At 45.9% G+C, this 15,326-nt stretch overlaps 1 protein-coding gene across 2 annotated transcripts in view; it reads left to right on the forward strand.

Moving 5' to 3' along the window:
• WIPI2 (WD repeat domain, phosphoinositide interacting 2) overlaps nt 1–15,326 on the forward strand; it is a 797,269-nt gene that overhangs the window by 214,146 nt on the left and 567,797 nt on the right. For both annotated transcript variants that reach the window (XM_063934120.1, XM_063934121.1), the window contains one exon: nt 707–803. In XM_063934120.1, coding sequence (XP_063790190.1) covers nt 707–803 — 97 coding nt within the window. The remainder of the gene's footprint in view (nt 1–706; nt 804–15,326) is intronic.

Here is a 15,326-nt window from a genome sequence, read left to right on the forward strand (position 1 = left end):
CAACATCCTCTAGGACGTAAGAGAAAATAGGATTTTAATTACCTACCGGTAAATCCTTTTCTCGTAGTCCGTAGAGGATGCCCGCCCAGCGCTTCATTATCTTGCAGTGGTTACTTGGTTCAGTATGGCTTTGTTCCTGATTAAGTACGGTTGTTCAGCTATGCTGAATATTCAAGCTGGTTAGCTTGATTTGCATAGTATGTGTGAGCTGGTCTGAATCTCGCCACGATCTGTGTAAAATCCTCCTCTCGAAGTTGTCGGTCTCCTCGGGAACAGTTTCTATACTGAGTCTGGTACGAGGGGCATAGCGGGAGTAGCCAGCCCACACTTCAAATTCTTAAAGTGCCCATGGCTTCTGGTGGACTAATGTGGACCCCAGCTGTCTCGGCGTATTACGACAAAAAATTATACCGGTAGGTATTAAAATCCTATTTTAATTATTATAATTATTTCAAAAATGTAAGAATTATTAGTTATTTTTTTTTTCTTCTGCAGGATGTATTAATTGGTGTTTAATTAGTATGATGGAAATTTTTTTTTTTTTTTTTTTTTTTTTTAGATTTTTGCTAACTTATGTTTCAGCCTAGCACAATTTATTCAAATAAAATTAGTATTGGTCATTGGCGCATTCATTTTATAAGTAAAGCAATCTAACTGCATAACTATAAAACCAGCCACTTTATTTATACATCTTTTTACATCATAGAGGCTGATTGTATGTCTTGAGGAATCTCTCTACATACACAACATAAGAGATATGAAAGTCCTGCACACTATCCGAGAAACTCCACCAAACCCTGCAGGTATGTATCCTACTGTACCATTTGTTTGTTCAAATATCTGCCTGTAATTCTTCTCTGAAATCTAGAATTATTTCCCAGACATTTTTATTTTCAGTACGTCTACAGTACAAATGTAAAATGTATACATTTTATATTGTCCTACACCCTGGATATTCCCAGGCAGTTTCATGCATCCTAAAAATGATTGTTTTTGATTGGCGCATTCTTTTTGGGGCTTCATGCTGCGACATCTGCCCAGTGTGTTCAGCACATATGGTCGGCAATACAGATGGCAATGTAGTAGTTAAATCTTTACAGTGTTTCCTGTGCCACTTGAAGATAATCAGCCTCGCAATCCACATCTGTGCAGTCCTCATCAAATTACGGCTCTCATAGGAGCTACAGATATATCCTTGTACACCTGTATCCTTCAACATAGACTTACCATAATATTCCTGTAAACTGGGACACACATGAATTACACAGGTTCTGTGGCTGATTAAAATCAGGTGAAATTCTGGCTTGAAGTCAGCCAGCTACAGAACCTGTGTAATTCATTAGTTTCCTGGTTTAAAGGGATAGTATGGTAAGCCTACTTAAACACCTAGTGCTTGAACCGCACTGCATGGTGTAGTGACCTAGTGTTTGGTGTAGTGTTTGGGTATCCCAGCTCTGACACTTTAAAGATACTGTACATGTAAATGTCTTTGTGCAGTTTTGTGAAATAAAACAAATTTTATTTGCAGGTGACCAATAAACTTTGTACAGTGGGGCAGATGTATTAACCTGGAGAAGGCATAAGGAAGTGATAAACCAGTGATAAATGCAAGGTGATAAAGGCAGCAGCCAATCAGCTCCAATATGTAAATTAACAGTTAGGAGCTGACTGGCTGGTGCCTTTATCACCTTGCATTTATCACTGGTTTATTACTTCCTTATGCCTTCTCCAGGTTAATACATCTGCCCGACTATCTCAAGCATTTACTCTGGGTGCAGTTCTTTCTACTGGACACCATATAAGCAAGTAGTAATGTGATTGGATGAATCCGCTAATTCGGAGGTTTGTAGCAGCAGATGTAGGAAAAATGGAAATGGTTTCTAGGACAGCTAAAATAATAAGACTAAACCTGCGCTGCAGTTAGAAAAAAAATCAATTTAAGGAATTTAGAAGTTAAAATATAAAACATGTTTATGCCATGTTATAAGAATTACTTGCATATCATGCAAAAAATTATACCAGCAACGGTTTGGGTAGGCGTTACCGGCGGCTTGGATCCCGGTGGTCAGGATCCCGACGCCGGGATCCCGGCCGCAGAATGCTGGCGGTGGGGCGAGCGAAATGAAGCCCATTGCGGACTTACTGCTTTCACCACAGGTTCTAACTCTATAGGTGTCGGGGACAACCACGAGTGGTAACAGTCCCTTGTAGTCAGCATGCCAGGGGTCGGGATGTAGGTGGAGGTATTGTGAGCGGCGGGTCTCCTGACCCATATATCCCAGCAACATTTGACCTTGATGTCACAGTGTTTTTGATCTTGATGCTTATAGAATGTTTAATAAAGATGCTAACATTCTCTTCTTGTATGCAACATTTCCTATAGCAGAAAAGTGACAGTATAATATTAGTGCAAGTTAGCAATTGGAAACTTTTAAGCCTATGTCTCTCTGATACAGAAAGGTTTTCCTAAAGGGAGGACCAATATTTACCAGAATTATGATGTCATGTTAGTAGTTTAGTGCTTACTGGGAATTTGAACTTGTTCAGTATTTCAATGTGAATACAGGTTGAGTCTCCCATATTCGAAAATTCAATATCTGGAATGCAAAATTCTTTTAGCACGACTGAGATAGTGACACCTATTTTGTGTTCCATGCAGAAAATTATTAAAAATATTGTATAAAATTACCATCAGACTAGGTGAATATGATACAAAATACATGTTGTGTTAAGACTGGAGTGATCCGAATTCCAAAATATTTCTGGTTCCAAACATTTCAGATATGTTAGACTCCGCTTTTAGATTTTAACTCAATGTGCTGTCTTTAGGAACTCCATTGCCCACCCCACCCCCACTCCCTCTTGCCTCACCATTTGCAATCTGCTCTTGCACATGACCTGTTTTGTGGGCAAGTGCAAAACCAATTTGGCTATGCAAACTTGTGTACTGTATGTCTAAAGGGCCCCATACACTAGAATGATTTTGCTCAATTCGGTCATTTCGGGCCGATATATTGGAGCATTTTTGCAGTCTATCCGATCCGATGCACGGCCCCGTGAGCGTCGGGTTGACTCCTCCAGGTTGTTGATGCTGCACTCGTTATTTGTCGTGATCAAGTGGAATTGTATGGAATCGAACAGAAAAAAGTGTGGTTTTTGTGCTCGCGATATATTGTTTTGATCTATAGTACGAAGTTTGACTGGCATTCAGGACACTCCCATCAGCGGCAGCAGCACAGCACGCAACCACGCAGCAGGAGCCCAGATCCAAACAAATCGGATATTTGTTGTTTAAACCCCAAGTAGGTATTTCCAATCGATCATACTGACCACCAATGTATTCACACTGACCACCAATGTATTCTAATTATTGTTCACATTTTATTATTATGTGGCCCAGAGTCATTTTAAAACCCCCCTACTGGCCATGTGTTTTCCCCGCCACTGTACCGCCATGCTGCACCATGTGTTTCAGGGGCCCCAAAGTCATTTAACCCCCCAAATTGACCATTAGCATAATTGTTTGCGTAATGAGGAAACTTTTTACTAAAAACAAAAACTTTTTATTAAAAACATATATTATTTCAAATTAAACACCATGTAAACAAAAAAAAAACATTGAATCATATAAATATTTCACAATAACATTTAACCATATACCTTTTTTAAAACTATTTGTACCCCACTTTTTTTACATTACAGATATGTCTACCGATTCTGACATTTGATTTTATTACCGCCCTTTTGGAGATGTACCGCGGTCACGTATGTTTGTGGAAAGTAGAGTCCAAGGGCTATTCGGATAAAGTCCGCCGGAATGCAGCATTGAATGACTTAGTGGCGTACTGCAAGCCCTTTGTGTCCATTGCTGACAAACAATGGGTGAGGGAAAAAGTTACAAAACCTGCGCACGGTGTTCCTTAAGGAACATAAAAAAAGCCAAGATTCCAAAAGGCCTGGAGCAGGTTCGGTCCAGGTACACAAAACAACGCTGTGGTACTACAGCATGCTCAAGTTCGTCCTGGAACAGGAGCATACCCGGATGGCTTTCACCTCCCTCCCTCGGACTGCTACACCTGAGACACCAGAGCCGGAAGACGTTGACCCATCTCTGACGGCATCTGTAAGTATATTTTTAAAAATACGTTTTTAAGTTTAGCAAAGTTCCGCTAACAGTCCCAACACATGATGCAAATTAAATGTGGTCCTCCTGCCAATTGACTGCACCCATCCCGTTAAAATAGGCCAAGTACTCTTTCCTGACCTGTTGTGCCTGTAGATTTGCCCTTGAATGGAGTAGAGATGGTTCCACAGAGGGAAACGCTGAAGTATCCTCTGGGTGTTCTGGGTCTCCTGGCGTTCCTCTGAGCTGTGTCCTATGCTGGGTGGTTTTGATGTGAAAATAGTTATGCAGGACACCGCACGCAGTCTCCACCCAATCAATCTTCCCCACCTGCAAATTGATATCCGTTAGGAATATGCGGCTAGACAGGATCCCAAAAGTGTTTTCTACAATTCGTCGTGCGTGGGTTAGCCTAACATTGTAGATGCGCTTCTCCCTTGTCAGGTGCCTTTGGGGGTGCGGCTTCATAATGTTCTCGTGGAGTGCGAATGCCTCATCAACCACGAAAACAAAATTGAGTCCGTGCTGGGTTTGCTCCATAGATGGCAAGTTGAGGGTCTTTGTGGTGAGCTGCTCGTAGAAGGTGGAATTCTCCAACAAGCCACCGTCTGATGCACGACCGTTTTTGTCAACGTCAAAGATGAATTCATAGTTGGCATTCACCACTGCCATCAACACGATGCTGAATTACCCTTTATAATTTAAAATAAAGGGGGCTGTTGTTTGCAGGAGGCTTGATGCGGACGTGCTTTCCATCTATCGCTCCACCACAGTTCGGGAAATGCCAGGTGGTGGCAAACTCCTCTGCCACAGCTTGCCATTCAAATGTACTTGCAGGGAGCTATAATAAAAGATATATAAAAAATATTAGAAAACATGTATTTAAACTTTGTTTTTTGTTTCTAACCACTACAGAATACAAGTGTGGAGATTCCCTCCACCCCAGACCTGAGCTTCAGCTTGGAGATTGAGGATTCCCAGCACCAGCTTCCGACCACAGAAACACCTGACACCTCAGACACATCAGCAGCACCAGCTCCTCTGCGGTCAAAAGAAAAAACAAACCGGCCAGGAGGGCGAAGATCTGATCTTTGATGAGATCAAGTCCAGACTGCCCTCCCCAGACCACTTCTCTAATTTCGGTGTATTTATGGCATTATCGAAGAGAGAATTTCCCCACGACCCTGACAGAGCAGATTGGGAGGCTTTGTCTAGAAATCATGTATAAAGCCAGAAAGTCGGAACTCCACGATGTGGTCCTATTTGACCGCCGTCCCCTCTCTCTACCAACCCCCCAAATCCAGCGTATTATGCACACCGAAACACATCCTACTCCCCCAGCCACCTGCTCCACGGCCATATACTCGGCTATGCTGGAGGCAGAGGAGGACATGCCCCGTTTGAGGATTTGTAAACATCTTAAAATTCCCCATAAATTTGGGGCGGTATAGGGTAAATTATGTTTTTGCCCCAGATTTTTTGGGGCGGATACACGCATGCTGTTGGTGCATGAAAATGGGGCTGGGACCATTCCTTGTGCACTTTACAGCATGTTTGTATTCTCCCTATCAAATCTGGGGCCAAAACACAATTTAGGCCTCCATCTTAGGAGTTTTTGTACTGCTCCATATTTATTGGTAATTTAAATTTTTATAAAACGGTTATTTATTAGTTTTACTGCTTTCAATATATATTTTTATGTAAAAAAAAAAAAAAAAATGCATTTTCACGCCATGTTGGCAAATAAATGCATACAGTTCGATTCTATGTGCCAAATCAAAGTAGAGTTTTTGCACAGTTTCCAAGAGGGAACAACAAACTTTTTTCTATAAACACTTTAACTAAACAGGTGTGGTGTCTTTTCTATACCTTTAAATAATGGTCTTGCAGCAGCTAATTTGTTCATTTGCCTTTGGGCCAGCCCCCCTAGCACCCTAATCCAGCCCATCAGATGTATCTGATGGTGCCTGTGAATGCATGCTATACATCCCATGCGATATGTAGGCGCTTCTATGTGATGTATAGCATGCTCAAAAAAGTCACATTGTACCAAATCATTTGGAATCGTATGTAAACACTCCCGGGAAGCTCCCGGGAGAGTTCAAGGGAAATCGCCCCGACTTCAGCCTCTAGACCTATTGTTCTAGTGTATGGGACCCTTAACTCCATAATATCTTGTATTGGTTATTGAAATTCTAGTTTACATGTGTTCATCCACAATCTGTTTTGAATGAAGCTGCTAGATTAACTTTGCTCACAAAACGTTCAGCTAAGCTCAACTTTCATTCCCTATATTGGTTGTCTGTACATTACAAAAATCCATCCTAAAATTATTTTAACATACAAAGGTTTTAACAAAATTGCATCAACACTCATTTCTTCCCATGTCTCAGAATGTTTCCTGTGTATCCCTCAGCTGTACGCGTGTCTCATACACATTCAATATTTTAACATTCAGATGTGTCCTCCTACACTGTTATAGTCGCTCTAAACATTCCTTCTTGGCGCACCATGTCCGTTTGACTCTGCATGGACCGAGCATCTTTTTCTCCTATAATGTGCATTTTATTTACAATGTTATACAACAAAACTGCATAACCAGTCTGCACTGATTCATTTTATATGCAGCTCTTTAATTTCTCTCACGTCCTAGGGGATACTGGGAATCCATTTAGTACCATGGGTAAAGATGGGTCCACTAGGAGCCATAAACTCTTGAAGAAATTGATAGTGTACGCTGGCTCCTCGCTTTATGCCCCTCCTACCAGACTCTGTTTAGAAAATGTGCCCGGAGGAGCTGGTCACGTCTCTGGAAGATCCTGTAGAGTTTTTTCTGCTTTTATTTTCTGTTTGTTATATTCAGGCAGGACTGCCAGCTTCATGGGACTTAGGAGGGGAACGGCTCAACCTCTCTCAGGGTTAATGGTCCCGTCCCCCTCTGACAGGACACTAGCTCCTGAGGGAACTATTCGCAAGCCCCACCATGGCGAGCGTACATTCCCGCAGCACGCCGTCACCCCTAACAGAGCCAGAAGAAAGAGTGGTGAGTACTATGCCGGCGTCCCGGTTAGCGGGTCGCCGGCCATTATGGCGGCATGAGACTCGCTGCTTCTAACCGAGGAAGACAGCGTCTCCCGCTGTGTACGGACACAGATGCTGAACAGCGGACACAGTACCCAGACTGGCAACATAGCTATAAAAGGAGTCTCTCCGTTTTATGCACAAGACACATACAGCCAATATAAACAAAAAGTGCGGGAAGACCGCGCGCCATTGAAGAGGCGGGGCTTCACTATGAGCAGAACCAGCAGCTCACCAGCGCCATTTTCCCTCTGCAGCTGACACAGACGCTGACTGACAGGGACGCTCCTCAGCGGTACCAGGGGTTCATAGCAGGGGGGGGGGGGAGAGCGATTGTTAGTGTACTAAGTCCCTAATCTAGGTACTTAGTCTGCGTCCCGGCTACGTTTGGCATTTAGCGTTAAGGGCGCCGTGTGCTGGTTCCATACTACCTTTGTGGGTTAATTGTGCATCTAACCTTTTACTGTGCGTGTGTGTGTGTGCTGTCAGTATACAATATGTCAGGCAGAGAGTGTTTCATGTAAGGCACAGTGTTCCTGTTCCCCACGGGGGTTCTCTAGTGTGTACTCGAGTAGTGTCCCTTACCAGGCTAGTGGGTCAGAACCAGCATGGCTGGATTCCATTAGGGGAATGATTTCCATAATCTACTAAGTTATCCCAGAATGAGAAAGACGCAATACTTAAGACATCTTATCTATGATTGAGTTTATGAAAAGAGACTCTGTACCCAAACCAGCGTCTCAGTCCCCTGCAATTTGTCCGCAAAAATGCACTTTGGCCCATATCCTGCAGTCTGACTCTGATGAAGGGTCAGACATGGAGGAGGGGAGGTGGACACAGAGGTAGGGGAGGGTACTCTGTTGCAGGGAATAGAGGCTCATATAGAAGCTTTCAGGGAAGTTCTGAATATCCATGATAAGGTGACAGAGGAGAGTGAGGAATCTTATTTTTCCTTATTTTTACTTTTCCTGTGTGAAAGGAATTAAATACCCTGTTTGAAGAATCCTGGATTAATCCTGATAGGAAATTTCAAATCCTAGACGGTTATTATCATCCTTACTCTTATGTCCTAGAGCAGCGCTGGCCAAACCGGTCCTCGAGATCTACCAACAGTGCATGTTTTCCAGGCCTCCTGGAAATCTGTAGAATTGTCAGTTAGGAATGAATGCAGCACATCTTAATTCGTAATGACTACACCTGTGCACCAGCTAGGTAGTCTGGAAAATGTAAACTGTTGGTAGATCTCGAGGACCGGTTTGGCCAGCCCTGTCCTAGAGGATGCTGGGGACTCCGTAAGGACCATGGGGTATAGACGGGCTCTGCAGGATACATGGGCACTATAAAGAACTTTAGATGGGTGTGCACTGGCTCCTCCCTCTATGCCCCTCCTCCAGACCTCTGTTAGATCCTGTGCCCAGAGGAGTCTGGGTGCCATACAGGGGAGCTCTCCTGAGTTTCTCTGAAAAATAATTTTGTTAGGTTTTTTATTTTTAGGGAGCACTGCTGGCAACAGGCTCCCTGCATTGTGGGACTGAGGAGAGAGAAGCAGACCTACTTAAATGATAGGCTCTGCTTCTTAGGCTACTGGACACCATTACCTCCAGAGGGTCGGAACGCAGGTCTCACCCTTGCCGTTCGTCCCGGAGCCGCGCCGCCGTCCTCCTTGCAGAGCCGGAAGATAGATGCCGGGTGAGTATTAGAAGAAAGAAGATTTCAAAGGCGGCAGAAGACTTCAGTTCTTCTCTGAGGTAACGCTACGCGCCATTGCTCCCACACACAACACACACTGCAGGCACTGATGGGTGCAGGGCGCAGGGGGGCGCCCTGGGCAGCAATAATAAACCTCTAGGACTGGCTAATATAGTTTATATAGGCTGCGGAGGCAGTAGATTATACAATCCCCCGCCAGTATTGAAAATTTGAGCGGGACCGAAGCCCGCCGCTGAGGGGGCGGTGCTTGATCCCACAGCACTAACCAGCGCCATTTTCTCCACAGCACACTGCAGAGACACTCCCCTGCTGAACACGGTGACAGAGGGCAAAAAGAGGGGGGGGGGGGGGCTATATATTGATATAAATAAAAGCTCTGTTTATCTGGGAATTTGATTTCCAGTGTCAGTTGGCGCTGTGTGTGTGCTGGCATACTCTCTCTCTGTCTCTCCAAGGGGCCTTATTGGGGAACTGTCTCCATATACATACAGTATATCACTGTGTGTGTGTGTGGGGGTGTCGGTACGCGTGTGTCGGCATGTCTGAAGTGGAAGGCTCATCTAAGGAGGAGGTGGAGCAGATGATTGTGGTGTCTCCGTTGGCAACGCCGACACCTGATTGGTTGGATATGTGGAATGTTTTAAATGCAAATGTGACTTTATTACATAAGAGATTGGATAAAGCAGAGTCCAGGGATAATACAGGGAGTCAATCAATGGCTTTGACGGTGTCACGCCTTGGGTTTGTAGTGCGGTAGCAGCTTGGACAGATACCTTGTCAGCTGATATTGATACCCTTGATAGGGATACCATTTTATTGACCTTAGGTCACATCAAAGACGCAGTCTTATATATGAGAGACGCTCAGAGAGACGTTGGGCTACTAGGTTCGAGGGCGAACGCCATGACTATTTCGGCTAGGCGAGCACTGTGGAACCCGCCAATGGACGGGTGATGCCGACTCAGAGGCATATGGAAGTTTTGCCTTACAAAGGTGAGGTTTTATTTGGGGAAGGTCTCGCGGACCTGGTTTCCACAGCTACCGCGGGTAAATCTACTTTTTTGCCTTATGTTCCCCCACAGCAAAAGAAAACACCACAGTATCAGATGCAGTCCTTTCGGTCGCATAAGTCCAGAAGAGGTCGAGGCTCTTCCTTCCTCGCCAGATGTAAGGGTAGATGGAAAAGAATGCCTTCGGCTAGTTCCCAGGAGCAGAAGTCCTCCTCGGCTTCTACTAAATCCACCGCATGACGCTGGGGCTCCACTGAGGGAGTCCGCGTTGGTGGGGGCACGTCTTCGACTCTTCAGCCACGTCTGGGTTCAGTCGGACGTGGATCCTTGGGCGATGGAAATTGTATCCCAAGGCTACAAGCTGGAATTCGAAGACGTGCCTCCTCGACGATTCTTCAAATCGGCTTTACCAGCTTCTCCCCCAGAGAGGGAGATAGTTTTAGCTGCAATTCAAAAGCTGTGTCAACAGCAAGTGATTATCAAGGTTCCCCTAATACAACAGGGAAAAGGGTATTATTCAACCCTGTTTGGGGTCCCGAAACCGGATGGCTCGGTCAGACCCATTCTAAATTTAAAATCCCTAAACTTGTACTTAAAAAGGTTCAAGTTCAAGATGGAATCGCTCAGGGCAGTTATCTCCAGCCTGGAAGGGGAGGATTTTATGGTGTCACTAGACATAAAGGATGCATACCTTCACGTCCCCATATATCCTCCTCATCAGGCATACCTGAGATTCGATGTACAGGACTGTCATTACCAGTTTCAGACGTTGCCGTTTGGGCTTTCTACGGCCCCGAGGGTTTTCACCAAGGTAATGGCAGAAATGATGGTGCTCCTGTGCAGGAAAGGATTCACAATTATCCCGTACTTGGACGATCTCCTGATAAAAGCGAGATCAAAGGAACAGTTGCAGAAAAGCGTGTCGCTCTCCCTGAGAGTGCTGCAGCAGCATGGTTGGATTCTAAATCTACCAAAGTCAGTTGATTCAAACGACTCAACTATCTTTCTTAGGCATGATTCTGGACACGGAACAGAAGAGGGTTTTTCTCCCAAAGGAAAAAGCCCAGGAACTCCAGAACATGGTCAGATACCTGCTAAAACTAAAAAGAGTGTCAGTCCATCAATGCTCTCGAGTACTGGGGAAAATGGTGGCGACCTACGAGGCCATCCCCTTCGGCAGGTTTCATGCGAGGACTTTTCAGTGGGACCTTCTGGGCAAGTGGTCTGGGTCCCATCTTCAAATACATCAGAAAATAACCCTGTCCCCCAGGGCCAGGGTGTCTCTCCTGTGGTGGCTGCAGAGTGCTCACCTTCTAGAGGGTCGCAGGTTCGGCATTCAAGACTGGGTTTTGGTGACCACGGACGCGAGCTTCCGAGGATGGGGAGCAGTCACACAAGGAAGGAATTTTCAGGGACTATGGTCAAGCCAGGAGGCTTGTCTACACATCCACATACTGGAATTAAGGGCCATATACAACGGCCTACGACAAGCGGAGAATCTTCTTCGCGACCTACCGGTTCTGATTAAATCAGACAACTTCACAGCCGTGGCTCCTGTAAACCACCAAGGTGGGACAAGGAGCAGAGTGGTAATGGCGGAAGCCACCAGTATTTTGTGCTGGGCAGAAAATCACGTAAGCGCTCAGTCAGCGGTATTCATTCCGGGAGTGGACAACTGGGAAGCAGACTTCCTCAGCAGGCACGATCTCCATCCAGGAGAGTGGGGACTTCATCATCAAGAAGTTTTTGCAGAGATAACAAGTCTTTGGGGACTTCCTCAAATAGACATGATGGCGTCACGCCTCAACAAGAACCTTCGGTGGTATTGTGCCAGGTCAAGGGACCCTCAGGCAGTAGCGGTGGACGCCCTGGTGACACCGTGTGTGTTTCAATCGGTCTATGTGTTCCCACCTCTTCCGCTTATCTCAAAAATATTGAGAATCATAAGACGAACAAGAGTGCAGACAATACTCATTGTTCCAGATTGGCCTTATGACGGCATGGCGGTTGAACACCGAATCCTAGCTGGGAAAGGTATTCCGGAGGAGGTCATCCCTACTCTGATAAAGGCTAGGAAGGAGGTGACGGCGAAACATTATCACCGTATCTGGAGGAAGTATGTATCTTGGTGTGAAGCTAAGAATGCTCCTACGGAAGATTTCTACTTGGGCCGTTTTCTCCACTTTCTACAGACAGGAGTGGATATGGGCCTAAAGTTAGGCTCCATTAAGGTACAGATTTCAGCCCTATCTATATTCTTCCAGAAGGATTGGCTTCTCTCCCAGAAGTCCAGACTTTTGTAAAGGGAGTGCTACACATCCAGCCTCCTTTTGTGCACCCAGTGGCACCATGGGACCTTAACGGGGTGTTACAGTTCCTAAAATCTCACTGGTTTGAGCCTCTTCAAACAGTTGAATTAAAATTTCTCACTTGGAAGGTGGTCATATTGTTGGCCTTGGCATCTGCTAGGCGGGTGTCCGAATTGGCGGCTTTGTCTCATAAGAGCCCTTATCTCATTTTCCATGTGGCTAGAGCTGAGTTGAGGACTCGTCCTCAATTTTTGCCTAAGGTGGTGTCATCGTTGAACCATGAACCAACCTATTGTGGTGCCTGTGGCTACGGGAGACTTAGAGTATTCCAAGTCCCTTGATGTAGTCGGGGCCTTAAAAATTTACGTAGCCAGGACGGCTCGGATTAGGAAAACAGAGGCACTGTTTATCCTGTATGCAGCCAACAAGGTTGGCGCTCCTGCTTCTAAGCAGGCTATTGCTCGCTGGATCTGTAACCAGATTCAGCAGGCTCATTCTACGGCTGGATTGCCGTTACCAAATTTGGTAAAGGCCCATTCCACTAGGAAGGTGGGCTCTTCTTGGGCGGCTGCCCGTGGCGTCTTGGCTTTACAGCTTTGCCGAGCGGCTACTTGGTCGGGTTCAAACACTTTTGCAAAATTCTACAAGTTTGATACCCTGGCTGATGAGGACCTCCTGTTTGCTCAATCGGTGCTGCAGAGTCATCCGCACTCTCCCGCCCGTTTTGGAGCTTTGGTATAATCCCCATGGTCCTTACGGAGTCCCCAGCATCCTCTAGGACGTAAGGGAAAATAAGATTTTAAACCTACCCGTAAATCTTTTTCTCCTAGTCCGTAGAGGATGCTGGGCGCCCGTCCCAGTGCGGACATATTTCTGCATGACTTGTATATAGTTGTTGCTTACATAAGGGTTATGTTACAGTAAAGATCAGTTATTGGTTGAAACTGTTTTGTTCATACTGTTAACTGGTTGCGTATATTCCAGGTTATACGGTGTGGGCTGGTATGAATCTTGCCCTTAGATTAACAAAAATCCTTTCCTCGTATTGTCCGTCTCCTCTGGGCACAGTTTCTCTAACTGAGGTCTGGAGGAGGGGCATAGAGGGAGGAGCCAGTGCACACCCATCTAAAGTTCTTTATAGTGCCCATGTCTCCTGCGGAGCCTGTCTGTACCCCATGGTCCTTACGGAGTTCCCAGCATCCTCTACGGACTAGGAGAAAAAGATTTACCGGTAGGTTTAAAATCTTATTTTCACTTTCGTCCTAGAGGATACTGGGGTCCATTTAGTACCATGGGGGTATAGACGGGTCCACTAGGAGCCATGGGCTCTTTAAGCATTTGATAGTGTGGGCTGGCTCCTCCCTCTATGCCCCTCCTACCAGACTCTGTTTAGAAAATTTGGCCGGAGGAGCTGGTCACGCTGAAGGAAGCTCCTGAAGAGTGTTCTGCATTTGTGTTCTATGTTTGTTATTTTCAGGCAGGGCTGGTTGGCCTATTTGTAAGTCCCACCATGGCGAGCGTACATTCCCGTAGCACGCCACCACCCCTAACTGAGCCAAACCATAGAAGAGTGGTGAGTACTGAGCCGGCGTCCCGGTTAGCGGGGCGCCAGCCATTATGGCGGCACGAGGGTACGGAGACGCACAGCTTCTAAACTGGGAGGAATGCGTCTCAGTACACTCTACCTAAACTGGTCAAACACAGCCTTAAAAAGCACAAAAATTACCTCAGGCAGTATAAAAAAAAGCAGGAAGACCGCGCGCCATTGAAGGGTACGGTGCTTCACTATGAGCGTATCCAGCAGCTCACCAGCGCCATTTTCCCTCGGCATTGGACACAGACGCTGACTGACAGGGATCCGGCGCTTCTCCGGTGTGACTCCAGATTACCTTAGCTGTACCAGGGGGTCGTAGCAGGGGGACGGGGGGGGGGGAGCGACTATTAGTGTACTAAGTCCCCTATCAGGGTACTTAGTCTGCGACCCGGCTAAGCTTTGCATTAGCGGTAAGGGCACAGTGGGGGCTGGCTCCAAACAACTGTGTCTCCCTGAAGGGCTCTTTGTGTGTTACTTGTGCTTAACCTTTTCCTCTGTGTGCGTGTGTGTGTGTGTGTGTGTGTCTGTTTGCTTGCTGTCACATTTACATTATTTCAGGCAAAGAGTGTGTTTCTTGTACAGCGGAGTGTTCCTCTTCACCAGGGAGCACACTACTGGGTACTCAGGGTTCACAGAATAGCGGGGCTGAACCGGAGTGGGTTGATTCTCTTAAAGGAATGATTCCACTCTTTCTACAAAATTGTCCCGCAATGAGAAAGAGACGCAATACTTAAAACAGACTGTGGATGAGTTTATAAACGGAGACTCAGTCCCCAAAACAGCGTCTCAATCCCCTCCCATTTGTCTGCAAGGCCCATATCCTGCAGTCTGACTCTGACAGGTCAGACATGGAGGAGGTGGGAGGTGGACTCAGAGGGGAGATGCAGCTCTGTCATAGGGAATATAGGCTCTTATAGAGTCTATCAGAGATATTCTGCATATTCTTCATAAGGTGTCAGAAGAGTGTGAGGAATCTTACTTTAATGTAAATAAGTCCTGTGACAAAGGAATTGAATACCCTGTTTTAAGAACCATGGGTTAATCCTGATAGGAAGTTTCAGATCCCTAAAAGGTTGCTCTCATCTTTTCCTCTGGAGGATAGGAAAAAATGGGAAAATCCACCGATCGTGCATGCATCAGTCTCTAGGCTGTCACGTAAAATTGTATTGCCTGTTCCCGGTGCAGCCTCCAGGAAAGACACGGCTGATCATAAAATTGAGGCTACACTCAAATCATTGTACACAGCTGCTGGGGTGGCCCAAAGACCCACTATTGCATGTGCGTGGATCACTAAAGCCATTGCTAAATGGTCAGGTAACCTAATTGAGGGGTTAGATTCCTTATGTAGGGGCGTGTTGTCTTACTCCTGCAGCATATACAGTACCCTGCAAACTTTATGGTGGAAGCCATAAAGGAAATAGGCGTGCTTAACGCACGCACCACCATTATGGCAGTGTCGGCACGCAGGGGCTTGTGGCTACGCCAGTGGACGGCTGGCG

Source organism: Pseudophryne corroboree, chromosome 7 (genome assembly GCF_028390025.1).
Source record: "Pseudophryne corroboree isolate aPseCor3 chromosome 7, aPseCor3.hap2, whole genome shotgun sequence".
Classification (NCBI taxonomy): domain Eukaryota; kingdom Metazoa; phylum Chordata; class Amphibia; order Anura; family Myobatrachidae; genus Pseudophryne; species Pseudophryne corroboree.